The 26838-nt window shown below is 37.7% G+C and overlaps 1 protein-coding gene across 1 annotated transcript in view; it reads left to right on the top strand.

Moving 5' to 3' along the window:
• The window catches only part of LOC121369192, a 79076-nt gene that overhangs the window by 34880 nt on the left and 17358 nt on the right, over window positions 1–26838 (top strand). Inside the window, exons 8-18 of the mRNA XM_041494110.1 lie at window positions 2915–3073; window positions 4167–4365; window positions 4959–5031; window positions 5528–5608; window positions 6811–7608; window positions 9704–10514; window positions 11204–11301; window positions 18032–19208; window positions 19592–21446; window positions 22705–22835; window positions 23184–23360. Coding sequence (XP_041350044.1) covers window positions 2915–3073; window positions 4167–4365; window positions 4959–5031; window positions 5528–5608; window positions 6811–7608; window positions 9704–10514; window positions 11204–11301; window positions 18032–19208; window positions 19592–21446; window positions 22705–22835; window positions 23184–23360 — 5559 coding nt within the window. The remainder of the gene's footprint in view (window positions 1–2914; window positions 3074–4166; window positions 4366–4958; window positions 5032–5527; window positions 5609–6810; window positions 7609–9703; window positions 10515–11203; window positions 11302–18031; window positions 19209–19591; window positions 21447–22704; window positions 22836–23183; window positions 23361–26838) is intronic.

Here is a 26838-nt window from a genome sequence, read left to right as displayed (position 1 = left end):
AGAGTCTTAGAGAGGAAACCAGTTAATTTTTTTCCATTAGTAGCAAGGGATCTTTTATATGCACTTACCACAGCCTTTGATATACCAGTCGTGTTGCACTGGCTGAAACGAGAAATAGCCTAATGGGCCCACCGAATGGGGATCGATCCCAAACCGAACATGCATCAGGTAGACACTTTACCACTGGCCTACGTCCCGCCCCTAGTTCGTGGTATGTGCCATCCTGTGTGGTATAGTGCATATGAAAGATCCCTTGCTGCTAATGGGAAAATATAACAGATTCTCTCTCTAAGACTATATTAAAAAATTCAAAAATGCTTTACATCCAATAGCTGATGATTAATAAATCAATGTGCTCTAGTTGTGTCGTTAAACAACTTTAAATTATGTAGTTCAGTGGTAGGGCACTTACCTGAGATGCAGTGGGTTGCACGAGTGGTGTCCCACGACTGGTACAATGAAGGCTGTGATGTTTACCAGAGTTCACCATTTAAGGGGAGCTGTCACTGTCTCCCCATCATTTAGCTCCCTTTATCAGTATAATAATAATCTAAGGGCTAGTTCTGGCACTCGCCAAATTCGCCAATAGACCTCTTTCACATTCCCATTGTGCATGTGCACGAAGAGTACCGTCCCTTGCCGAATTGGACAATATCGAGGCTATATACAAATTGGGGGCATGATCGACAGTTGTCGTGAGTGAATCTCTAGCGACTAACATACATATTTCATATAAGATGTTAATATGGCTGCGAAAAACAGTTAACTAAAGTTTACATCGGAATGGTTTAAGACCAAAAACAGTGAAACATTAAGTTAGACAGAGTCTTTGGAGCCGACTGTCATGGATATTTTAACAGCGCAAAATTAAAAGATTCTTACAATAAAATTAACTTTAGTGGAATGTGTTTGCTATTTTTAACAATTAGAATTATAGTTAAATATTCACGCGGATTTACCAGTGATGTTTAATTCTCCACATGTATCAGTATTTAAAATTTAATAAAATATGCCTCCCCTTCCCCCTAAAAACCCCCCAACAAAACCCCTAACTTACATAGACCTTTATCACAGCTCTATTTTCCCCTTATCGTTTCATTAAAAAAGACAGTTGTACAACTACTAATCAGTGTTACATGTCTATCCACAAATTATTTATTTATTTACTTATTTATTTATCTTATCTTATTTATTATATTATTTTATTTTATTTTCATTATCATTTATATCAGATACATACAACTTCAATTGAAATAATATCTGATATTTACAAAATTTTAAAACATGAGCTGTCACACACAAAAACCTACAAAATCGAGTAAACGCGGCTGTTTGCGTTGTTTGTTTTGAAGAATTTAGAAGATGACATCTTCTTTACATGAAGATCAGTTTAAAGTAAACATATATCTGTATGTACAATAGTGTTTGGTTACTATTTTGTACCTGAGAACATTGGTCGAGATCGTTAGCGATACCATCAGTACTTTGATACACATTTACAAACATAGGGAGAAGTCCTATATAATGATATGGTATGCAAGTATCACACGTTTTTATAACGTACATGATTATACATAACAAAGTTCAGCAACTTTTCCAGAGTGGTAGACCCATGCAACCCGATACGATCCTAATTTGATGTTTGGTCTAACTTATGAATATTGTATATAACTTCAGGCCCGTAACCAGCATAATTGGCGTGGGGGGGGGGGGGGGGGGGGGGTCCGAAATTTCATGTAAACGGAACTCATCAAACGAACGCCGAAGTGTGGGGGGAAGTCTCCATATTTTTATATATATATATATATAGAACCCCTTGCCAAACAATGAGATGACACCGGTTACACTCACGAATAATAATACACAAACTTTTGTTGCGAAATATACATTAACAAGTTGCATTAAGTTGTGGTATGCATGTAAAATAGCCTGGTCACAGAGCCACGTTTATTTTCAGTCGTACCAATGTATTTATAATAAATGATACATGGCATACTTCTCACATCCCACAAACAGGATAGCATACACGACGTCCTTTGATGGATCATTGGTTGGGACGGGAAATAACCAAACGGGGCCCACTGAGGAGGATCGAACCTTCAGCAAATGGAACCTCAGACAGATGTTCTTGCTACGTTATCCCAGTCATTTGGGAACAAGAACTTTTATATGTAAAATCCAATTTTTTGTTTTCATTTGAGCGGAACTCAATCCTGCATGGGGGGATTGTCCGATACCTCCAACCGACCCCCACCCACCACCCCACCCCACCCCCCACCCCGGCTATGGGCCTGATATGGTACTTGATATGTTTGCTTTGACAGAATTTTCGGGTTCCCTACTGATAGAATAATTAATCATGGAAATATTCACATTCCTATTGCATGGCCTCCCATTGTCTATGCCCCACAACTTGTCCACAGGTATATTTTTGCGAGATCTCGCGTGAGTTTGCGGTTTGCGTCCTCAAGTTACTCCGCAACAGGCACATGTGCAGTGGAATGTGAAAGAGGTCTATTGCAAATTTTAAAAACAATTGGCTCAATTTTTTTTGGGAGGGGGGGGGGGGGGGGGCAAAATAATTTCATGTAATAATTGATATTTTGAGGCAAAATAACTGGGTTTCTACAATTTTTGAAGTTTAATAGATAAGTTTGTGGAATTTTTTGCTCACCCATTTCGGGTTGCAATTAATCAGTGTTCACTCCCCTCAATTTTTTCACATCTAGGTCTGATGAAAAAAATGTAAATTAAAGATTTCTTGCTGCATTTTGGAAGGAGTAGCCTGGATGAAGACAGCAGGTTTTGTCTGTCTCGACCAAGTGATGAAATTATGATATGTAGACTCCAAATAGCCATGGTTTAAAATGTGCTGAGGTGTCGTTAAACAAATATTTGTTTCTTTTTTTTCCAGACCAAGCACTCCAAGTTGGTCAGCACCTTCAAGATCATGTTCGTTGAAGGAGAATAGAGATGAATTTGTCGTGTGGTCGGGAAAGCTCTGCATCCAAAGTCTTTGTACTTGTCACATTGAAATGGTTTCCCAGGCGGACCGCGTCAAGCCAGCAAAACTGTAAGATTCTCTTCAGCAGAATGTTATCGACAAGTTTTTGTAAAATCATCATTGTTATTAATTTATCTTATTATTATTTTATTTTTTTAATTATTATTATTATTGTTTTTTATTATTATTATTTTTTTATTTATTTTTGCAAGCTATAAATTAATTTTCATGGGTGGGGAGGGGAGGGAAAGATGATAAACATCAATTAACAGCTTTCTAGACAATTTGTTAACCAAAATAGCAAAACTAACTTAAGATAAATATGTTTTCAAGACTATTTTGCAAAATATTGACTTTCCATATATAGACAGTTTTGATTGGTGTTTTGGACAATATTTAACAAATATAAAATTGAGCAAAGGTACATTTTGGTTTTGCAAAGAAATTAATATTTTACTTATAGATTTTTTGTCAGTTGATTGATGATGGCCATAGTTCATTATTTTGTTTTGATGATAGTGTAATTTGAAAAACATTACCACCTTAGCAGAGTTAAGAGTTGGGGTTGGGCAGTGTAAACTAGGAGGCTAATTTAGTAATGCACACATCAACTGATAACAGCATGCATTTCAATCAAGATTGAAAATTCAACAGTACCAAGTAAACTTGAATTTTATAGTTAAAATAATTATTATGCATAGTTAAAAAAAATTAATTCCTTCATACATCTCTCAGTAACTATTCTATTCGGTGACTAAATGTTAAAATAATTTTAGTTTGACACTACAGAAGCATGGAAATTGGTAGAACGATAGTTTCTTTTTTGCATGTTGCTCGTTTATGTCTAGTTTTGCACAACCCATTTTTCATTCATGCATTAAATTTAAGACATCATTTACATGGTCATGATGAGTTACACAAAAATGGAATGGGTTTCCAGGATTTGTTTTTGTGTAAGCCACAGATTGTTTCGGCCAAGTTTCAGTTCTCAGAGACCCCAGTGTCCTATGCATTCTTTCCGGGGTTTTTTATTTTGTTATTCATCTAAAAATTGACTGATTTTACTACTGTAACTAGGACACCCAAACATTTACTAATTTTAATTTTTAAAAATAGTCTTTGCTATATGAATTACTTAAGTCTGACTTGTCTTGATTTTCAGTGGGTGTGTTCTGAATATCACAAAGAAGTGTTCGCTTGTTGCTGCAAGAAATAAATATTTCAGTCAACTGTCCACATTGCAGAAGAATGCAGAAGTCTTCTCTAACGGCAACTTCATCAATGTCACAGAGTTACGCCCGACACTTGAAAGCCGGCAGCCTTTCCAAAAAGTGATGACGTACCTAGGCAAAAACGACAGTGTATGACCCTGATTCTATATATCTCTTGTATATAATCGAGTCAAAATTGTGTCTTTCATTTCATGAATTACTCTGGTTAGGGTTGTTCATATGTTTTGGTTATGTTAAAGTATGTAACCCTAGATGTCATGCAGGAATTTTTGTTCACCATTAATAAAGGTTTACCCTGTTTCGTTAAATGTCGTCATTTAAGACAAACCATTGAAACTGAATCTTTCTTAGGCTTTTGTATAGATCTGATCATAGCAGATGATCGGATTTATGGCAGACTAGAGCAGAAGCTAGCTATACTTTCATTTTCAGCAGCTATTTCCATTAATTACAGCACTGATTCATGTTGACTCTAAGCACAGAAGTAATATTAATCCCTTATAAACTCAAATGTGCATTGGAATGTATCCACAATGAACCATGTGGAAGGCTCTAGTGGGACTGAACTTTTCTTTTCTGGCAAAATAAGCCAAATTAAGTGGTTTTATATTAAAAGAAAACCAGCCTTTGCCTTCTGCTCTTTCATATGTAAAACCATTTTAAAACAGATTTTCCAGTTAGGGGAATACCTTATATTAATTGTTGTTTTGTGTGTTTGTCAGATGGCCGTACTGAAGCCAAATGAAGATACTGTGCTACTGCTGATGCCCGACTGTTCTCTCAGCTACACGTTAGGTGATGCTTTATCTTCAATCTGTGCGTGTTGAGTTTTTAACTTGAGTGCCAAAAGTCTTGGGATGTCATTTTTCGGTTTCTTTTTTTCTTCTTCTTTTTTTTGATTCATAATCGTCCGGAGTGTTTTAATTTGTGGTTCAATACTATAGTTTCACGGGAATTTTCGATGTTTATGACTTTACATGGGTTACAAACTGATACTTATGAGCTAGTTCATTCTTTTTTCCTTGACATGCTTGACTTCAGACTTGTTTCCTTTTGACATCCCTGATAGTCTCATTTCCCAACTGACTACTTCCGTTCTAAGCCTGACATAAAATGTTGTTGTTATTTGATTTACTCTTAATCGGATTTAGTGATAATCTGTTAGTAGAGTACTTAGCAGTTTATCACTTTGCTTTAATCGGTCATTGTAATCTGTCAACAAATTGTGGTTGCAGGATAAATGATCATACTGAGTAATTTCTGTTATATGTTTTTTATATTTCTCTTGCAGGTCTTACAAAGCCACATCAGTATCCAGTTGTGTTACACTGCATTTTCATATCAAAGAAGTCGTGCCGATTTACAATGCCACGTTAGTAGTTTGCTAATTTAATACTTAGCTAAGGTAGTGGCAATCATGCTGCCAAAACAATAAACAATGTCTTATTCTTTTATGACAGTGCAGAATTACTCAAACAATATTTCTTGTATATGGTGAACATTATAAACTTGGTGCATTATGAATAATATTATACTCGCGGGAAACGAAATCCTATGCATGTATTGCACACGGTATATAATTAAGAGTATTGAAGGAAAAATCTAATAATGTTCAAGAAACTATTAATTAGTCAAGCATAGGTAGTTAACTAACTAGTTTTTCGAACACACCCATCCCAAGCCCAACCAATCTTGGCACTCTCTTTTTGAAGGAATGAAATGTTTTATTTAACGATGCATTCAACACATTTTATTTATGGTTATATTTTGCGTCAGACATGGTTAAGGACCACACAGTTATTGAGAGAGGAAACCCGCTTTCACCACTTCATGGGCTACTCTTTTCGATTAGCAGCAAGGAATCTTTAATATGCACCATCCCAAAGACATGATAGTACAAACCACGGCCTTTGTTACACCAGTTGTAGAGCACTAGCTGGAACGAGAAATAGCCCAATGCGCCCACCGACAGGGATAGATCTTAGACCGACTGCCCATCAAGAGAGCACTTTACCACTGGGCTATGTTCTGCCCCTCTCTTGTTGAATAATGGTTATTAGTAATCCATCGTTGGTCACACTTAAGGTGTCATGCATATACATGAGACAATTTGCACAATTATAATGTGTCTACATGAGTTACAAATTTCAATGATTTGCATGTGCGTAGGAATTATTTTCTTTTTACCTCACATATTCTTTTGAATATCATAGTTTTTACCTGAGGTACCAGGCCTTTAGATCTCACTAATATTGGCACTGGGTTTTTGTTTTGTCTCTTTTGAGCTCAGCAAATAGTCTTTTTAATGCATTTATGTTATTAACAGCTGCTGAAGAGTTGTGTATGTTTAAAAATGCATTTAAAGTTATTTTAATGTAATTAAAGCTCACTTTCTTTTCATATGTTAGCATCTGCCTTTACTACCCCGAGATGTAACACTTCAGTCATTCATTTTAAAAATAAATTATTCTGTTTTACCTTAATTTCCTTTTCATCTGCAGTCTTTACGAAAAATAACAACACTATTGTTACTTAAACTGCGGAAGTGTTTAACCTTTTGTTAATTATTTTCAGGAAACAACTTAGTTACTTCCCAGTTACAGCCGGCTGTGTCTTGTGGGGAGCCCAGAGATACAACGAGTGATTTCCTTGATCCCTTGCAAATAACTGTGAAATGCAGCGTGACCGGACCTGAGACACTGTCTGTTCAGAGTGAAAATCTACATCCTTCATTCCCGTTATCCCCATCCCACTTGCTTCGATCTCCTGGCAAGTCTAAGACGGGACCTGCTGAATGTGTGACGCCCTCGAAGAGAACTAATGTCAACAGTGTGGACACATGCTCACAGGGGGAGCTCTCCCGTCTGATGTCACCCGGAGAAAACGAAGCAAAACAGATTCAGGAAACCCCAACAGTCGGTTCACCTTCTGGATCGCCGCCTGTCTATCCCCTCTGGAAGTACCTTGGCTCACCTCCGACCTCACTTTACCCACCTCCAACCTCACTTTACCCGCCTCCTCCACCCCCACCCCCTCCTCCACCACCGCCACCACCACCACCTCCTCCCCTTCCTCCTCTTCCTCACAGTCCCCCAGGTTATCTAGCGACATCTTCCCCAACTAAAAGACCCTGCGGTCCCAATCCGCTTGTGACATTGTCTCCGCTGTGTTCCTTTCTACCCCAGATGACGTCCACTTCGTTTGCATCGTTTGTTCCTCGACCACCGGCGCCACTGTCTCCCGTGTCGCAGATGTGCGGGGTGTCGAATCAGCTCCTGCTGGGCCCTGCCCGAAATTCTTTACTCTTCCAGAGATCACGATCTCATTCTTCGTCTGGTGACGGGTTCCAAGTAATGATGCCGAACCCAGGATGTTAGTATACCTTGCTTAATGGTGTTAATCGTTGCTGTGTTTAACCTGTGTTGCATGTTGTGGTAAAGCTATCGCCTTAATTGTGATGGAGTGTAGCCCACTGGTAAAGCGCTCACTTATACGTGGTTGGTTTGGGATCGATTTCCGTCGGTGGGACCATAGGGTTATTTCTCGTTCCAGCCAGTGCACCACGACTGGTATATCAAAAGCCATGGTATGTGCTATCCTGCCTGTAGGATTGTGCATATAAAAGATTCCTTGCTGTAATAGAAAAATGTTGCAGGTTTTCTCTCTAAAACTATTCGTCAAAATTACCAAATGTTTGACCTCCAACAACCAATGATTAATAAATCAACACGCTCTAATGGTATTGTTAAACAAAACCAACTTTGGATGGCAGGATCAATCGCTCTCTATAGACATTTTCCCCCCTGTTCAGACAAGTACATCAAAGGTTGTGGTATGTACTGTTCTGTCAGTGGAAAAGTGCATGTAATAGGACTTGCTGCTTTATTAGTAGAAATCATATTTCGGGAATGGGTGTACCTTCTCTGTTTACTCTCAGTCAAGTGTCAGAATAGCCATAGTTTTAAAATGTGCTACGGTGTTTAATAAATGTTGCTCTTCTTTATTTTGTTTATCTTAACAAAGTCTAGGTAAACTATAGATGCTATTTTCTTGTAATTTGGTATCTGGTTTTGCATTTAGCTATTAAATTATATATAGGTTAATGCAATTTTTTTATTAAAGGTGCACCTGTTGGTGTTCATGTGTGAAAGGGTTTTAATTATACCTGATAGACATGTATTTTACATCATGCATTTTTTATTTTGTTTAATGATTGAGTAGAAACGGCTGTTTTGTAGATTTACTCTTTATTTTATGCATTGTCTATTTGCCAGTTGCAAAGGGACATTCCTGAGTTTGCTGCAATGTTTAAGATGTTATTGACTAACAGAGACTTTTTAACGATTGTAATTACATATCAAATATATTTTTCTGCATAAATTATGAGTTGCTGTATATTAAACGTGTTTCTGATCGTTCTAATATTTGTACTACGTTAAATTTCATTTTATTTCCTAAAATATACTTTTTTCGTACGTACGAAATTATTTGAAGACAAAATCCGATTTGGGCTTCTTACAAATATTAAGACGACCAGAAATACATTGAATATACAGACACTGATATTCTAAACAAGAAAATATATTTAATATGTAAGTTTAATCGTAGAAATATTTTATTAGTCGGAAACATATTACAATGTAGCAAACTCAGGAATGTCCCTTTAACAAATAGAGATTATTATACGAGCGTGTGTCGTACTGATTTTATATTGTGAGAGCGAGGGTAATAATTTCTTTATTATCCATATTATTATTGTTGTTTTCTTTATGAATAACAAGACCCAACTCAAAATGTTTCAGCCACAGCTAGAAGGAGACGACGAAATGTCATCATATTTCAAATGCAGTCTGAGCTAGGACGACATGATGTTAAAACATCGCTTCCCGAAATTACGTCATTACACTTGTTATTACACGCGTGCTTCATATAATTATTATTAACTTGGTTATGTTGAACCATATTGATAAGGGGGAAATGTGGCCCTCATTCAAAGGCTGATTAAAATAAAGTTGGCAGTTGCTGCAACCACAGCTGGCTACATACATGTATTCATTTAGACAGCATATAAAACAGAAGCTTGTAATCTGGGCTAACTGGAATTAAAATTATTAACATTTTGTAATTAATAAGTGTTAAAGAACATCTTTTAAAGAGTTTTCTTTTAATTTTTCTCAATATATTTTTCGTGGTTGCATGACTCTACCCACCCACCCCATAAACCTCGGTAGCTCAGGTCTAGACCCTCACCCTGCTAAATTCCTGCACGCGTCGATTGTTTTTCAACAGATTTCCTCTGTCTCAGCTGCTGCACATTTTGAGCAATTCTTAATCACTAATTTTTCCCACTATAAAGTAATATTTACGTGTTTTTACATCTGCACACCAATTCGCAGTTTGTTACATTTCTGTCTCTTTTTTTTTTATATATAACTTCACACTAAGAATTTTTCCTGGCTTGTTACAGATGGCTCTCCACAGAAGCCGGTATCACCTCTACACAGGAGTCTTTCGGTGCCTGACACATCCTTCCTACACGACCCTCCGCGACTTGCCAGACTCTCCGAGGTCCCTGTCACATTCGACGATGAGTTCACCATGCACGAGTCGCCGAGTAACCGCCCGCTGATAAGGTCGAACCTGCGTGACCTGTTCACGGCTCAGTACATCCTTCAGACAGAGATCAGGAAGCTGAGGGAGAACAGTGCCAAGATGGCGGACAGCTGTGTGGAGCAGGACGCGACCATCACTTCCACCAGCACAGACCTTACGGACGGTGGTGGGTCGATTCCAACACTGGACAAACTGTCGTCACCATCACCATCGAAAGTGAAAACAGCCGTGGTCAACGAACCTCCTCAGTCCGATTCTGAAATAGTCGAGAAGGAGGTAGACCATGCCAAGCAGGACGGATTGACGGAATGCAGTCGTCATCATGAATCAGCCGATGTCAGAAAGCCGAAAAGTAACGGAGTGCACTGCAGCAGTGAGGATGAGAGGGAGCCGTCTGGGAAGACTTACGCAGCTAGTGCGGCCGACATGAGGACCCTGCTGGAGAAACGTCTGGCCGTGGATGAGGGCAGAGTAACAAAGCCCAGGGACGAGTGTCTGCCCAAGGCGAGCGAGGGGTCCACGGATCTGTCGCTGGACGACTCGGCCAAACTGTCGGCCACGCTGCGCACCGCTCAGGACATGAAGCAGTTTCTCAACTCTTCACTCTTAAAGGAGCCGACCAAACAGCCACCGGCCAAGAAGAATCTCAAGCTGTACACAGAGAGGTAACTAATTATACTGTCACTGGTCAGGTTGCTGTACCCAGAAAGTTTACATTATCACTCAGTAGGTTGGTATGTTCACATTGTGGGTGTTGTATGTCTGTCTTTGTTTAGTCTTACAATGTTACTACATACATGTACGCTTGCTACACTAATCTGTGTGTTTGTGTGATGCTAAATAGCTGTAGTTAAAATGCTCTGCGGTCAAACATTCCTGTAAACAAATAGTACTTGTTTTGGATTTGGATTACTCGTACTATGAAAGTGGATATTCTTTGTAATGTATATGGTAGCTTGACTGCTGCTTGGTTTTTCGTGTTTTCTCTATTATGGTTTGAAAGTATCTACGAGAAATTATTGCTTTGAGTGAAAAACTGCATATGCACACAACATAAAAAAAAGCCTGAGACTTCCCCAGACATTGCAAAAAAGTTAATAAAATATACTGAGGACCAACATCATCATGTCAGTTGAATGCTTCCAGGAGAACAAAATTCATAGAAGTAAAGCTCAGATCACCAGATGTACTTGTTTTCTTATCATATAAGACTGAAATAGGTCATGTTCACTTATTAAACTTGGTAACATCTCACCCAAAAACTAGTAGAGATCGGGTGGAGGATCTTTCTGTTGCTTTCATGTATTGTGTTTATGTGTGTACTTGCTTGATTCACTAGTGTTCTTGCTCACAGCAAACTATTGTCACCAGTTGCATCACCAAGGAAGCCCAAGATTAAACACTGGCTGAAAGCAAATGAAAGAAAAATACTTCCTAATGCCATATATACAGGTTTCTATTCATATCAGTTCACTGACATGCATTACAAAACTCATATTGTTTTTCTTAAAATTCAGTTTGCTAATGTGTTTAGAAACTCACATTGTTTTAGAAGTTAATTCTAACTGCTTGTTTATTATTATTATTTTTTTTAATGTTTAGAAAAATGTCATTATTTGCGTATATACACCTATATGTGAATATATTTTTGTTGTGCTATGATTTGGGATATTCATCAAGATTTTGTTAATGTACATGTATAGGTAGTCTTGTCAGTGATGGCGAGATTATTTTCAGCAATGATATATCACCATTTTGATTTAAAATGTCTTAAGGTTTTCTATGTATTAAGTTAGAGACCATCAGTGCATCAATTCATATTTTCCCTAAAACTTTGTCAAGGCATGGACAACACTTTTGGGTAATTTTCACCATTTTCGTGGAACTTGGGGATTTTTTTCATTAAAGACAAAAAAAATAAAAATTTATTGAAATAAAAATAAATGAAGAACTGTGCTTGCTTTACTAAATGATTTGCAAAATATATAACAGGGATTTTTTTTGTAATTAATAATTTAATACATTTTCTGAGTGTTTTATAAAAGCAATTTTAGAATTTAATTATTGAAAAAGGCTATTTTTAATCTCAGGGCAGCATGATGCTGATTAAGGTAAGATGGAGCCAGACTAGCCTCTATTAGAAATTCGAAAAAAAAATAGGCAGAGTTATGTCCCCTAACCACTCTCTACTTCTGGTGTGTTCAGTTTTGAACAAACATGGATGATCAGAATATAAATTCCTGGATCAGCAATGAAAATGTGCCTCTAAAAAAGATTACAACGGTTAGGTTGCAGGAATATTTACAAAAAAGGGAGCTTCCAACAACGGGAATAAAACCACAGCTGGAAAAACGAATGTCACAGTTGTTTGTGAATCTTCAGCTGAGATTTATGCATGCCAATCCCTGGCATCATAAATGTCCCCACCTATGCTTTAAAAATAAAGAATGATACAGGTAAAAATTAAGTTGATGAAATTGCATTTTGTTATAACTGATCATGTGTTAAATATAGGAGATGAATCTAGCAAGCTGTTACACACCCTGATTGGTTTGGTTTTCTTGCATGGATTTTTTTTTAATGGATCTATGTACATATGCCAGTGGCATATGAAGGTAGCAAGGCGGGGGATGTACACACACACACACACACACACACGCACACACACACACGCACACAGTCAAAAAGTGTAGGGAGGGGGCCACACTTTTATATTTACACTATTATAAAGCAAACTATCTGAAAGGTGGGGGGCACTTGCCCCCGTACTTCCTACGCCAGTGAATATATATATATATATATATATATATACGTGTGTGTGTGTGTGTGTATATATATACACACACACACACACACACACACACATATATACACACACCATGGAATGCTTAATGGTTGTGCATAATATTAATAATTGCAGGTAGATAGTCGATCTAACTATTAAATTACACATGAAATTGTGTCCGTTACACTATGTCCGTCTGACAATGACACTGGACTCGCTGTTCCGATTTGTTTGTGGGTCAGACAGTAGAAAGCTTATCGTTAGGCGATGAAGTGAATTTCTGTATCGTTAGTTTCATTATTAACTACTGCATAGGTCGTAGTTAATAATGCAGCTAACGGTACAGAAAATCGCAGCTAGTCATTTAGTCATATTAATGTACTTCCATTCGTACACAGTGATATATACACAAACACATGCATATTACTTACAAATATCAAAACTTTATTAAGGTGCCATTTTAACGCGTTCGTAAGTATTTTTGTTGAGCACAAAACATATTGTACATTTTCTTTTCTGTAAAAGAAGGAGATTGCTCACAATCTGACAAACAATAATAGTAATAGAAAACTTTATTAACGCCAAAAAATAAAAGAATAAGTCGACAACTACTAAACAATTAATTAGTAACAAAGGTGCCTTTGTTGCAAGCGACTGGGGCATAACGCGCCGAAAATAATTTAGTGACTAATTGGGACCGCTTAGCATGATGAAAATAAAGGGCAGATAAGTATGTTTCTAATAGAGGCATGGTGCCAAACAAGCTAGAAAAAACACTAACTAGTGTTAAATGAACCCTAGCATTGCACCAGTCATGAAATGGTCCAGATTAATGAATAGTGAATCAAATAAAAGTCGAGGAGTGCTACGTACTGATCAGTAATCTTTTTTTTTTAAACCATCCCATCTTGGCCACATCTGGGAAATTCGGTAAATGTGCCAGAGACAGATGTGCTTGAACCTTCATTGAATGTGGCAGATGGTAGATTGATTTCTGAAACCTGTTATAGCCATGTTTTACAGTGATGGTGGCGGGTCACGTAGAGCGAGCTCAAAATAACCCCTGGTGAACAAAGTCATTGTTGTCTGCTGTGACTGATGGGATGTGTTTAATAGGTTAGGTGATATACATGAACCTGTCTCTGCTGTCATGATCAAAATAAAATAAATATTGATCCACCTACCTTAAACATACAGGAGGTTGCTGTGGACTGATTTATAAAGTCATAAAAATTACCCTGGGTACATTTTATATTTGTTTTAGCAATAAATGATGCTTTTGTTGGGGGTTTTAACTCTTTTTTTTTTTTCCTTGTTTTTCTTTTATTGTTTAAAAAAATAACTAAAATGCCAATCCACTAACCCAGTGTTAAGAATAAAATGGTGTGTTGGGTTATATGATTATTTTGATATAAATAATCCACAAGATAATGTAAATTATGAAATGTTGCAGTCAGTGTTGTGAGCATTAAGTTAAAAGTATCAGATAAAATCATAATGCACTAAGCCAATTAAAAAAAAAATGAATTGAAATTAAATACACATACTGACTAAAGAATTGAACAAACATTACTTCATGTATGTACATGTTGTAATAACCTTCCATATTCAAGTATTATTACATACATCTGTATGCAGTTATGTATATTTGTGTTTATATATTGTTTACCTCCTTGAATTTACAGTATGTGTTTCTGCAAACATTGTACCAGGTTTAGGAGTATGGGGTGTAAAATGTTCATATGTGCATTATGTATTTGAAGGGTGAAAATTTGGGTACTGAACCTGTATGATACATGCATTGAGCATGTTATTTCTTCTTCATGTACACACAGTTTGCATGGCTAAACTGGAATTCATATTACTACGTCTTTCAATGTAAGAGGCAAACATAGCCTAGTGGTAAAGCACTTGCATGATGTGCAGTCTGTCTGGGTTTTTTAGGCTATTTCTTCTTTCATCCAGTGCTCCACAACTGGTATGACAAAGGCCATGGTATGTACTTTCCTGTCTGGAATAGTGCATATAAATGGTCCCTTGCTGTTGATCGCACAAGAGTAGCAGATGGCATCAGCAGGTTTCCACTCATTATTCTGTAGTTCTTAACCATATGTCTAAGGCCAAAACAAAAAAATCGTTTGTTTCCGGTCACCTGACCGACCCTAAATTTTGCCACCGACCCTGAACTTTTTTTTTTCTGCTGGGGTGGGGTGGGGTTGGGGGAAGCGCACAGAGAAGTTGTGGTCACGGATCGACAAAGCAGACGACAGAAGTACTCAAGTAGGATAACTCTTACACGTCATTGTGTGTGTTAAATGGAGGTTGAGGGGGGGGTGTGTGCATGGGGAGGCAGCAGCGATTGTTTTTATACACCCCACCCCACTTTTTGGCACCTTCTTACGCCGTGCCCTGGACCCAATCACTGGCGTTGTTAAGAGACTGGACCCAGACTAGACATGCCTGGACGTTGAATGGATATGAGCATAACTAATTTGTTTGAAATTGGAATCATTAACATGTGCTCTTATTAGGTACCACGGTAATTGGTGACACACGAGATTGCATGACAGTATGGTAACGTGTGTGGCGATTAAACGGCTTTTATTACAAACTGCTAAATACTGTAGGCCTATAGAGGAAAATATATCGTATTGTTATAACTCCAGTCATCTCATACATTGTAGGTTTATTTTCCAAAAACAACAATGTGCGATCTCAACAAAACAATCAAGGATTTATCGATACCACATGCACAGACAACAAGTCATAGCGGGTTTTTTTGCATGCAAAGGTGAAGGTCATTTGAAGAAGACGTGGTACAATTTTCGTTGTTGGCTACTGCTTAGGCCTAGTACCCAGAATTTGTTAATATACACGGGTGTAGCCTGTAGGAAGATACCAAAAAGTGGGGTGGGTGGGCACACACACGTACAAAATTAATATATAAACCATCGATGCTGCTACAAAGTACCCCCTTCCCCGCTTCCTACACCAGTGATGTAGATAGGCCTACCAACTGCTGAGCATGGGTAATAATTAAATAAACGGAATATTCAAGAATAACCACAAACATTAAACAATTCACATTTATTTCAGTGTTTCAGTTAATTGGGAATAAATTAATTTGGGTGATTTTAGCATGGGTCCGTTCAATGGGCTAATAAACATTAAAACTATAAGTCCGTCCCACAGGGAACGCCTTAGCCCGAGTACTCTGACTAAGAGAGCTAGACGGACATTTGAACATAAACACGCTCTCATTATTTATGTCCAAATGTCCGTCTAGCTCTCTTACAGTCAGAGTACTCGGGCTAGGAACGCCTTTTTTATTACTATGAAATTTACTACACGTTATTCATTTCTAAGCCGATTGATTTGTAAATTGCACACAAAATTAGTATTGTTTTGTTATTTCCAATACAAGTTGGACAAATCTGTGAAGTTTTTGTGCAGTCATCTACTGACTGGATAAATCTGTGAACGTTTTGTGCAAACATCTATTGACCAACTTGGACAAATTTGTGCAGTCATCCTCTGACACCGGCGTCGTGGCAGGCCATCGGTCTACAGGCTGGTAGGTACTGGGTTCGGATCCCAATCGAGGCATGGGATTTTTAATCCAGATACCGATTCCAAACCCTGAGTGAGTGCTCCGCAAGGCTCAATGGGTAGGTGTAAACCACTTGCACCGACCAGTGATCCATAACTGGTTCAACAAAGGCCATGGTTTGTGCTATCCTGCCTGTGGGAAGCGCAAATAAAAGATCCCTTGCTGCTAATCGGAAGAGTAGCCCATGTAGTGGCGACAGCGGGTTTCCATATAACCGTAAATAAAATGTGTTGAGTGCGTCGTTAAATAAAACATTTCTTTCTTTCTTTTTTTCATCCTCTGACAAAACTGGACAAAGCTGTGAAGTTTCTGTGCAGTCATCTACTGACTTATTGGTGAAAGGAATAGTTTGAACTTTTTTTGTTTCCTGTCTTTTGAAAATGGCATGTGAAACTTAAAATTTAAAACTGACATTGACAGTGAGATTGTTTTTATTTCTCTCTGGCTGCAAAGAGTAAACTAAGATTTTTCAGACAGCTTGCCTTCATGTCTTTCATCTTGTGACTGAGTTTTTCTCTGGCAAACACATTTAAGGTAGGGTAACCTTTCTTTCAACTAAAAAAAATCAAAAAAATCCTACCTACCTACCCTACTTTTTTTGACCATGTTACCTGAAACAAACCTCTTTTTCTTTTTTTTTTGGCCTAATGACATATAAATGTAAATAAAAAATATATTGAGTGTAAATAGGTAAATAGGACATTTAAAAAAAAAATGTTTTTATAGAAAGTGAATCGTGGTGTTCTAAGCTTTATTAAATGTTACCTTTGCAGGTTTTTAAACCTGACCCTAGTTTAAGATGATTTTTCCTAGCTGTACTGAATGGTCTGTTGAGATTGTGATTTCATACTAATATTGCATGAACTTCATTTTTTTTTTTTTTTTTAATGCATGTAAAAATTGCATGTTTTTGTGTTTATCAGTTTATTGTTCATTAACTTTAACATGGTTTATAGCAGTCTTTAAATTCCTTGAAAGTCTATGAAATTGAAAAAAATATTTTTAGGTCTTTGAAAGTTTTCGAATTGTAATAAAAGTTTTTAAATTCTCACAAATCATAGCCAAAGCAATGACGATATCTTTTACAGCTGCATGCACTTGATATTTTCCAGTTACAAGGTTTAATCTGTCATGATGCATGTAAAAAAGCTAATTTTTTTGCCATGGACAGCAACGCAAACGAACTGATTTGACATTTTTATCTCATTCTGTTGTCTTTAACCTCTGTGTAAAAGTCTTTGAAAGTTTTTGAAAATGACAGGTAAAAGTCTTTGAAAGTCTTTGAATTTGTTTGATCTTTAAGGCTATGAACTATGTCTAATATGTGCAAGATAACAATCAGGCCTCTGTAGATTGCGAGTGACAGTTTCATGTGCAAGATAACTATCAGGCCTCTGTAGATTGCAAGTGACAGTTTCATTTGCACATAGCTCGCATACGTAAGTTTGCATAACCCATTTTTCGTTTGCACATTGAATTTATGACATCATTTACATGTTCATGATGGGTCACGTAAAATGAAATGGTTTACGCCAGTTTTTCTTTCGCAGAGGCTGGACAATGCTAGTACAGGTAGTAGCTGAGTATTTGAGAAGTTCTTTGTTGCTTCCACAATTGTTTCTGCCATTCTAACGTGTCCGATTATTATGTGATAATTGAGTGTAAACCTTGTAATGACATCACCAAAATAGTTTTTTTGTATGTATGTATGTAATAAAGTTGCCAAAGTACAATGTACATGCAGTCTAATTGTTTTATATTTTATTTTTCAATTTTTTCCCCCCTAGTTCTTCCAGGATTTGTGACAAGTACAGAGGCAAAAAAGATCAAGAAAATTCCTAAGAAAACTCATCTAGAGCCTTCATCATCCAATTCTTCTGTAGAGGATACTAAATCATTATCATCTAACACCGCTTCAAATGATAGCAACTCACCACAACACAAAGATGTAGATGCAAACCATACATATCATGCTTCAGATTCTCTTTGTGAAGAGACACATGCTGAGCTTCACTCACCTTTGTTGTGCAATATACTGGAAATGAAGTCGGCATCGAGATGCAATACAGATGCACCTTCAGAGTCCAACACATCTTCTGATACCAAAGGAAATAGCTTGTTTAACCCCTGTACAAAAGGAAGTAGTTTACATGACCTTCAAGCATCGAGCTGTGATACAGATGATCCACCTTCAGAGTCAAACACACCTTCTGATACCAAAGGAAATATCTTGTTTGACTCCAGTACAAAAGGAAGTAGTTTACATGACTTTCAAGCATCGAGCTGTGATACAGATGATGCACCTTCAGAGTCAAACACACCTGCTGATACCAAAGGAAGTATCTTGTTTGACTCCAGTACAAAAGGAAGTAGTTTACATGACCTTCAAGCATCGAGCTGCAATGCAGATGATGCACCTTCTGAGTCCAACACATCTTCCTGTACCCAAGGAAGTAACTTGTTTGACTCCAATACAAAAGGAAGTAGTTTACACGAGCTTGAAGTGACATCGGCTGCAGTCTGTAGTGACAGTGTGACAGATCCAGGTGTCGCATCCAGTGTCTTCGTAGCCGATGGTGATCGTACATCAATTAGTAATCATTCACCTCCTTGTGTTCAAGGTGGTGAGAAACACACACAGTCCTCGCAAGAGGACCTAGTCACTGAGTCGAATATGATCTTAGAAAAATATTATCCCAATGTGCTGCCCATTATTTTAAAGAATCCATTGTTTACAAAAGAGGCCACTGATGAGTCTGGTAGCATTGATGCTGTAGATTCGGTGACAAAAACTGAATTACCTCCTGTTGATGAGAGAGTGGATCACTGGTCCGGTTCACAGCTTCAACACATGAATCTGGTTCACCCTCGTTTGCCTAGAATCAAGATCGAGAACACGTACTGCAGCCAGACGGTTGTCCCAGCTACTGATGTGATGAATGAGGTCACACACGTATTGCATGGGTAAGCTATGAAAAGCATAATTGTTGTCATGTACACATTTGGGGGTAAAAAATATATGTGAAAGTTAAAACTTGTTAAAAATATTGAATTCTCTTGATATGGCATGGTTATACTGGGTTTTGTTAAGACAGATGCTTGATTTACGATATCCAATTCATTATTGTTTTTCAGGATTCTTTTGATTTAACCAGCTAATTAGCTTTGAAATGTATAAACTTCAACATTTGGCATGGTTGGTATTGACTCAACAGTAGATATGTCTTCTATTATAAAAGTTTTGATAATTTTGATGCACTTGTATGGTAGATATATACATATTGTAATTTGCTTAATGTCAGAATTTGGATTATTGTTTTTAAACTGTCCTATTGCTGTTTTTTTAGTGAGAATGTTGAACAGCTTGGCAAGTTAAACAAGCCCTTCATTGAGAGTATTCGTCGAGTGCTTCACGACTGCATGGCCCAGAAAAAGAATGATGTGAGACACGTGGAGAGGACACCCATTCGCTATGGAAACACTTCATCCACAGGTAACGGAACTGATCAGGTCATGACACAGGATGCTGATGATGTGGCCGATATAAAAGAAATGTTCAGTCAGGATGATCAACACAATGATGATGTGCAACGGTTCAAAGAATCGTTTAGTTCATATGATCAACCTGAAGATGACCACAGTCCCTCTGGAGACATTAGCAGTAAAGATGATAACAGTCCAGTTCGAAATGGTTCCGAAACTTGGTTACGTGGGTCTGTTGTTGTCGGTTGTGAGGACCTTAAAGTATCCGTTCAGCTAGGCCGCCAAGAAAACAATAATTCAGAGTCGTACTCAAAGGAAAGCATCGAAGCCCATGAAATGGATGTCAGTGCAGTTGACAAGGCTTTTGAAGCCAGCAATGAAGTGCTACAAGAAAATGACACGTTCTTACAAGAGAGGAACATATCTCCTGGTGATGCCGAATCTCACGAAGGATCGGGTCACGCTAAATGTGTGCCAAATAAGATTGTTTTGAAAGAGTGCCACGTGGTGGTAACGGACATCATGAAGGAAAATTTGCAGCCAGGTTCTCTTGGTGATGGAAATAAAGTGGCGAGTGTGTACAAGTCCAGTCTGGCTGTGGATGGAAGTGGCAGATCGGTGTTACATCAAAGGAGTGAGCAGCAAGTCAAATCCGAGTTCCTCATCTATGGGTGTAATAACAATGCAGCTGAAGACCTTTCAGATCCCAGTGATGATTGCCAAACTAAGAGAAGTGAATTTTCCACATGTCCCAGTTCTGGAAGTTCTGAGATCCCTAGTGAGATGAAAGATGAAAAACCAATAAAGAAGGTAACATTCGATCTGCTGGATCAACCCATAACAGACAACCAACGGAAAAGTCCTGGTGGCACCAGGACTGATAAATATGTAAAGATGTCCGATATGGAGAAAAAGCTTACTTCGGGAACTTTCCCATGCATGCAGAAAGAAGGAAATGGTTATGAATCAAAAGAGAAAAGCAAATCCGAAAATTCCGACTTGGACTTGAATTCGTCCAAAAAGGGGAACAAGAATGCTAAGAAAAGCAAATCTGCATCAAATATAAGTCGAACATACCCAAACACTGAAAGAAAACTTCAGAGAATTTCATCAATTGCAGACGCTGTGACCAAGGTTCAAGAAAAAAAAATTCTGTCGCCTATAAGATACAAATTATCACATTCGGTGAAAAAGCCAGCAACTGTAATCAATTCACTGAAGGTTTCTCCCCAGTTGTCTTCGAGGAATGCCAAACGAAGGCGAACAAATGTCAGCCTGTCTGAAGACAAAACCACAAAATACTCTCAAGAAAACTGCGAGCAGAAAACATCTGAAATGCTGAAATTGACTGGCAGTCCAGAAACAGGTGCTTCAAAGCCTTTCAAGATACCCAAGATTGACAGGAGCAAAGATCAACAATCTGAGTCAGGATCCTTGTTCGAGAAAGCATTACTTAACGTACAGTCCTCCCTTCCAAGCATACGGTCACACTCACATGATTTCCACGTTGAGCTGTCTGATCTGGAAGTGAGTCGCCAGAACTGTGAGCAGTCTTCTGCGGCAGAATCGTCCAGAGGTGCGCATCGACATAGTTCATCACAGCCAGATTCTTCCAGGACGTGCGACCAGTCAGAAGGCAGGTCTCATGAAAGCAGTAAGAGTAACAAGAACAAGAAAACCAATCGAGGAGACGCCCCCACCATAAGTAATTTTTCCCATGTAAGCACTGCTGTATATGTTTTCACAATAGGGCCTGACACAAGACTCTACCTAATCAAAATTAATGATGGGTGGAAAGGAGGGGGGTAGTCTAAAACAAAAATTGGAACATGTTAATATAGGGTCTGCTTCTGCTGCACATAAAGGGCACTTTTATACTGGGACAACTGCTCCCCCCACCCACCCCACTAGACGTTTAACCTTGCTACCTAAATGCATTTTTGAGACTCCTGACCTAATTTAGGATGCTAGTATGTACAAAGACTAGCAAACTAGCTTTTAGTGCCAAAAATCTTTCAATGACTGAAACAGTTGTATTATTTTTATTTTAATGTGTGTTTTTTTATTAACTAATGAGGTCTTTCTAATTGGTGCACTGTGTGATAGTTTCCCCAGGAAAGATGAATGATCCTGTCTTGCATTAAAAATTTAGATACAGTTTATTTGACACTTCACCATTTCAGGAGGGTGATCTACAGCTTGCCTTAATTGTGTTGTGACTAACACAGTGCAAACAGATCAGGAATTTTCTCTTCAGTCTGGATCACATAAAAATACATTGCTATTACGGAGTGTCTCATTTCTGATCTCTTTAGTTGTAAACAGTGTACCAAATTGATGGCAGCGAAGCCTGGATCTTGCATCAAGACCATTGATGATAGCTGTTGATAATGAGAACATATGATATCTGATCATGAAGTGACCTATTGCGATCCTTTTTTTAGTCCGTCGTGCAAAAATGCTTAAACATTTTCAACTTTTTCTCCAAAACTGCTTTAACAATTCCAACCAAATTTTATGGGAAGCTTCCTTGAAACAAATGTGTGAATTTGGTCATGAATGTAGTAGATCAGGTCAACAGTTTACTCGGGTGATGGTTTAGCCCAATGGCCTCTTGTTGAAACTGCATGTGTAGTACTTTGTAAAATGATGGGGAGCTGGGACTGCAGTTTTGAATCAAATGTTTTAACTTTTAGTCCAAACAGAGGGGACTATAGGTGTCTCCATCGGTCTGTCCATCCATCTATCACACATATACATGTAGTTGTCAAGACCTTTTTATATAATGCTTCAAAATATTGTGCTGAATTTCGTGTACAGCTTTATTAATATTATGTTGACTTTGGTATCAAATTTGATCTTCATTGAGATTTGCCCATTTTTGACAGAGTTATGGACCATGAACTTAGGAGATGTGATAATTTGTTGGGTGAAGTACTACACGTACTCTCGGAAGGCTTGTTTTCGTACATTTCAGAGGTTGGCTTCTACAGTAAAAACGTTATCCACACGTCGCGTGACTGAAAGCAGACTAGTCCGTAAGTTTCATCCGTACAGACAAGAACGACGGACACCAAAAGAATGGGCTACATTTAATTTGAACGTCAGGTAACTTGATTTCTCTGTTGTTTAATGCTTAGGACAAATTGTTGAGAGGACAGTTAGGTTGACAGTATCGCCAGCTCTTTGACTAATTGCTTCAGTGTCCTGTAGCTGTATTACAAGTGTAAATATTCTGACGTTTTAAAATGGTTTTACTAAATAAAAGTTCAGCAGAAAACCAATCAGATATGATATTATAAATCTGTTGAATTAGAATATGTATTTTTATATAAGCATGTCCAGTTCTGAAAATTTGTCAATAATGTAGCAAACAAATCGACCATCAAGAGGGTTATAATTGACCTAAAGATCCTTATTTCTGTCTACTGACTGTTCACTACTTGTTTTCTGCAGTGACCTGGATGTGTTGATGGAGAACCTTACGACATGCACGTACAAAACATGGCGGCTCAGTACAATGAATAATCAGTGCCAGTATCGGTTCGGTGACTTCCGCAGAAGGAGATTTGCTCGCTACTCCTTCTGGAGAAACCCGGAAAACATGTGTCCGGAAAATGATGAAGAACAATAGTAAGTGAAGAGAAGTTGTAAGTGACCATCAATAGATGGCTTTCAATGTACATTGGCTAACATTAGTAAGTGGAGAGGCATTGTGAAAGTCCACAGATGACGTTCAACGTAGATTGGCTAATATTAGTAACTGGAGAGACATTGTGAAAGTCCATAGATGACGTTCAATGTACATTGGCTAATATTAGTAAGTGAAGAGACATTGTGAAAGTCCACAGATGACGTTCAATGTAGATTGGCTAATATTAGTAAGTGGAGAGAAATTGTGAAAGTAAATAGATGACGTTCAATGTAGATTGGCTAATATTGAGTGAAGAATAATTGTGAAAGTCCACAGATGACATTTAATATAGATTGGCTAATATTAGTAAGTGAAGAGACATTGTGAAAATCCATGGATGACGTTCAATGTAGATTGGCTAATATTAGAGTAAGTGAAGAGACATTGTAAAAGTCCATGGATGATGTTCAATGTAGATTGGCTAATATTGGTAAGTGAAGAGAAATTGTGAAACTCGATGTGGGATCAATCCCCGTCAGTGGGCCCATTGGCTATTTCTCGTTCCAGCCAGTGCACCACGACTGGTATATCAAAGGCTGTGGTATGTACTACCCTGTCTGGGATGGTGCATATAAAAGATCCCTTGCTGCTAATCGAAAAGAGTAGCCCATGAAGTGGCGAAAGCGGGTTTCCTCTCTCTATATATATATATCTGTGTGGTCCTCAACCATATATCTGATGCCATATAACCGTAAATAAAATGTGTTGAGTGTGTCGTTAAATAAAACATTTCCTTCTATTGCCCTATATAATAACCAGAGGAGTCCTAAAAATAAATGGTTTATAACGATTTCATACGATCCAAGCCGGAGTTTACCAAAGTAAATACAGGAAATAAACACACATTGTTTTTCAACTCCTTTTTGATTTTTAGAGGGTGAAGCCTTTTTTTCCAAAAAAAGACGAAATGACCCTAGTGGATTCTTTGACCCCCTCCCCCCAGATGAAAAATTTCGTCTCTTTTGGCTTCAAAATACTTTTGCTACGGTCCCATAGTATGTCACTGTCGGTAATACTAACAGCTGGTTTTATCATGCATGGGTTAATAGTAAGTGAAAAATAACCATAAATAGATCAACTTTTCACAGTCATCTGTCAACTTGAGTTAGTATTCTGCAAATGTTTAAATATGCTAATAAATTTTTCAGAAAGTGAATTCAGCAACCACGTGATGGCTATTTGACTTTCATTCTCTTCCTTTTTGGGTGACATTTTTGTGTGAAAAAAAACTGAGAATTTTTGTCTTAATTGTTGGCAAAAAAATTGGGAAAGTTTGGTAACGTTTTCACCAGCTTAAGTGCTGAATATACCTGGTACACATGTACATGTGTATGTAATATAAATTAAAAAAGTTAAAATCAAAGATGATTTTTTTTTTGATTTTTCAAGAATTCCACATTTTTAATTATCCATACAGCAGGGGTGGGGAAAAGCCCTTTTTTCCTGGTCTGGGACTGATTCTCGATCTCTGAGACCGAATTTTTTTTTTTGAAAACGTGCGTTTGCCGGTCCCACTTTTGTCATTCTTGTCAGTCCGAAGCACCTATCCATTTCTAACCGGCCTCGGTGGCGTCGTGGCAGGCCATCGGTCTACAGGCTGGTAGGTACTGGGTTCGGATCCCAGTCGAGGCATGGGATTTTTAATCCAGATACCGACTCCAAACCCTGAGTGAGTGCTCCGCAAGGCTTAATGGGTAGGTGTAAACCACTTGCACCGACCAGTGATCCATAACTGGTTCAACAAAGGCCATGGTTTGTGCTATCCTGCCTGTGGGAAGCACAAATAAAAGATCCCTTGCTGCCTGTCGTAAAAAGAGTAGCCTATGTGGCGACAGCGGGTTTCCTCTAAAAACAGTGTCAGAATGACCATATGTTTGACGTCCAATAGCCGATGATAAGATAAAAAATCAATGTGCTCTAGCGGCGTCGTTAAATAAAACAAACTTTACTTTTTACTATCCATTTCTATTATTGGACCGGACTGCCCAGACATCGGTATCTCGTGCATGATTTAAAATAATAAATAAATAGTGATCAATGGTTACAATCAACACCTGTGTACAGAGCTCTGTCGGGTCGAGTGTCCTAGTCCGAAGCAAGAGGCTTTTGTGCAATACAAACTGCTTGAAATAGCATAAAATATACTGAAATAATCTATAAATGTATTTATTGTTGACTGTTCAACGTAGTGTATCCAATAATTATAAAGGATTTTAAAATTAACAAAAGGTATCCACCTTTTTTGTTAACAAGTGGGAGTAAGCAGAACAGCTACATGTACTGTAATCTCTAGAGCCAGCAGAGGTCAAATTTCATCCAATCAGTGATTACGTTATTACTCTCTTTGTCTTTAGAAACATGTGCTAGCTCAGGCTGTCAAACGCTTCAACTGTGCCATCTTTTATTAATTTTCAGGACACTACTGAATACTCCAGTGCTCTACAAAGCGAGTAAAATACTCGCCATGGCGACTAAAAAAATTCACTAGCGTCGTAACAAATAAAATCACATTCGCCAGTTAGTGACTCCAATAATTTTACTTTAATCTGTCAACAAAACTGGACATCGGAAAATACAGTGGACCAGTAGCAATTGATCTTCTATAAAACTTGTTTTCTATCGGTAGTTTTTATTTAACTTTTAATGAGTACTGCAAGTTAAATGCATATCTTAGCAGTGCCATTAAAATAGTAATTCGCTTAATTTAGTTTAAAAAAATTATTGGGTACGGAATTTGCTAATGATCGTTAATAGTCGTTCTCTGTTTTAGTGGCACCGGACAAAAACAGTAACTTGTAATTACTATTTAACAACTAGGAATTGCCCCTTCACGAGTTCATGCGAATGCGATCTTAACAACAATTACAACATTAGTAATGTGCCATAAAATGGCATATGAATCGATTTAATTACAAGTATATATTAGCTGGCTACAAAATATAAGTGGCTGGCGACTAAAATATTATACTTTACTGGCCAGGGAAGAGTAAATTTGAACTTGCTTTGTAGAGCACTGTACTCGTCCTTTTTATATATTTATATGGGAATTAAAATTCATAACTTTTATTAATTTTTTATATTATTTATTTCATTATGTAAAATATATACAATTTGTGGGGGGTTTTCACTGATGCGATAACACATTATGCGTTTTGCGTTCATGATTCAAGATAAAACTATACAAATGTCACTATGATTTTTTTTAAAACTATTTGGCAAATATCGTCTTTTAAATGTTCTTCTTTTTTATATTCCTTTCTTTTTTTCCCCTCCCCCCACCCCCTGGTAGTGACGACATCAAGTGGGACCGATTGATAATTTAATTTTTCCCCACCCCTGCCATACTGGTTTTCTGCTGTTTGTATTAAAATGTTCATCTTTTACATCTAAAACTTATGATATGATTTCGGTTGATAC

Source organism: Gigantopelta aegis, chromosome 3, assembly GCF_016097555.1.
Source record: "Gigantopelta aegis isolate Gae_Host chromosome 3, Gae_host_genome, whole genome shotgun sequence".
Classification (NCBI taxonomy): domain Eukaryota; kingdom Metazoa; phylum Mollusca; class Gastropoda; order Neomphalida; family Peltospiridae; genus Gigantopelta; species Gigantopelta aegis.
This window is presented reverse-complemented; position numbering and strand designations above follow the sequence as displayed.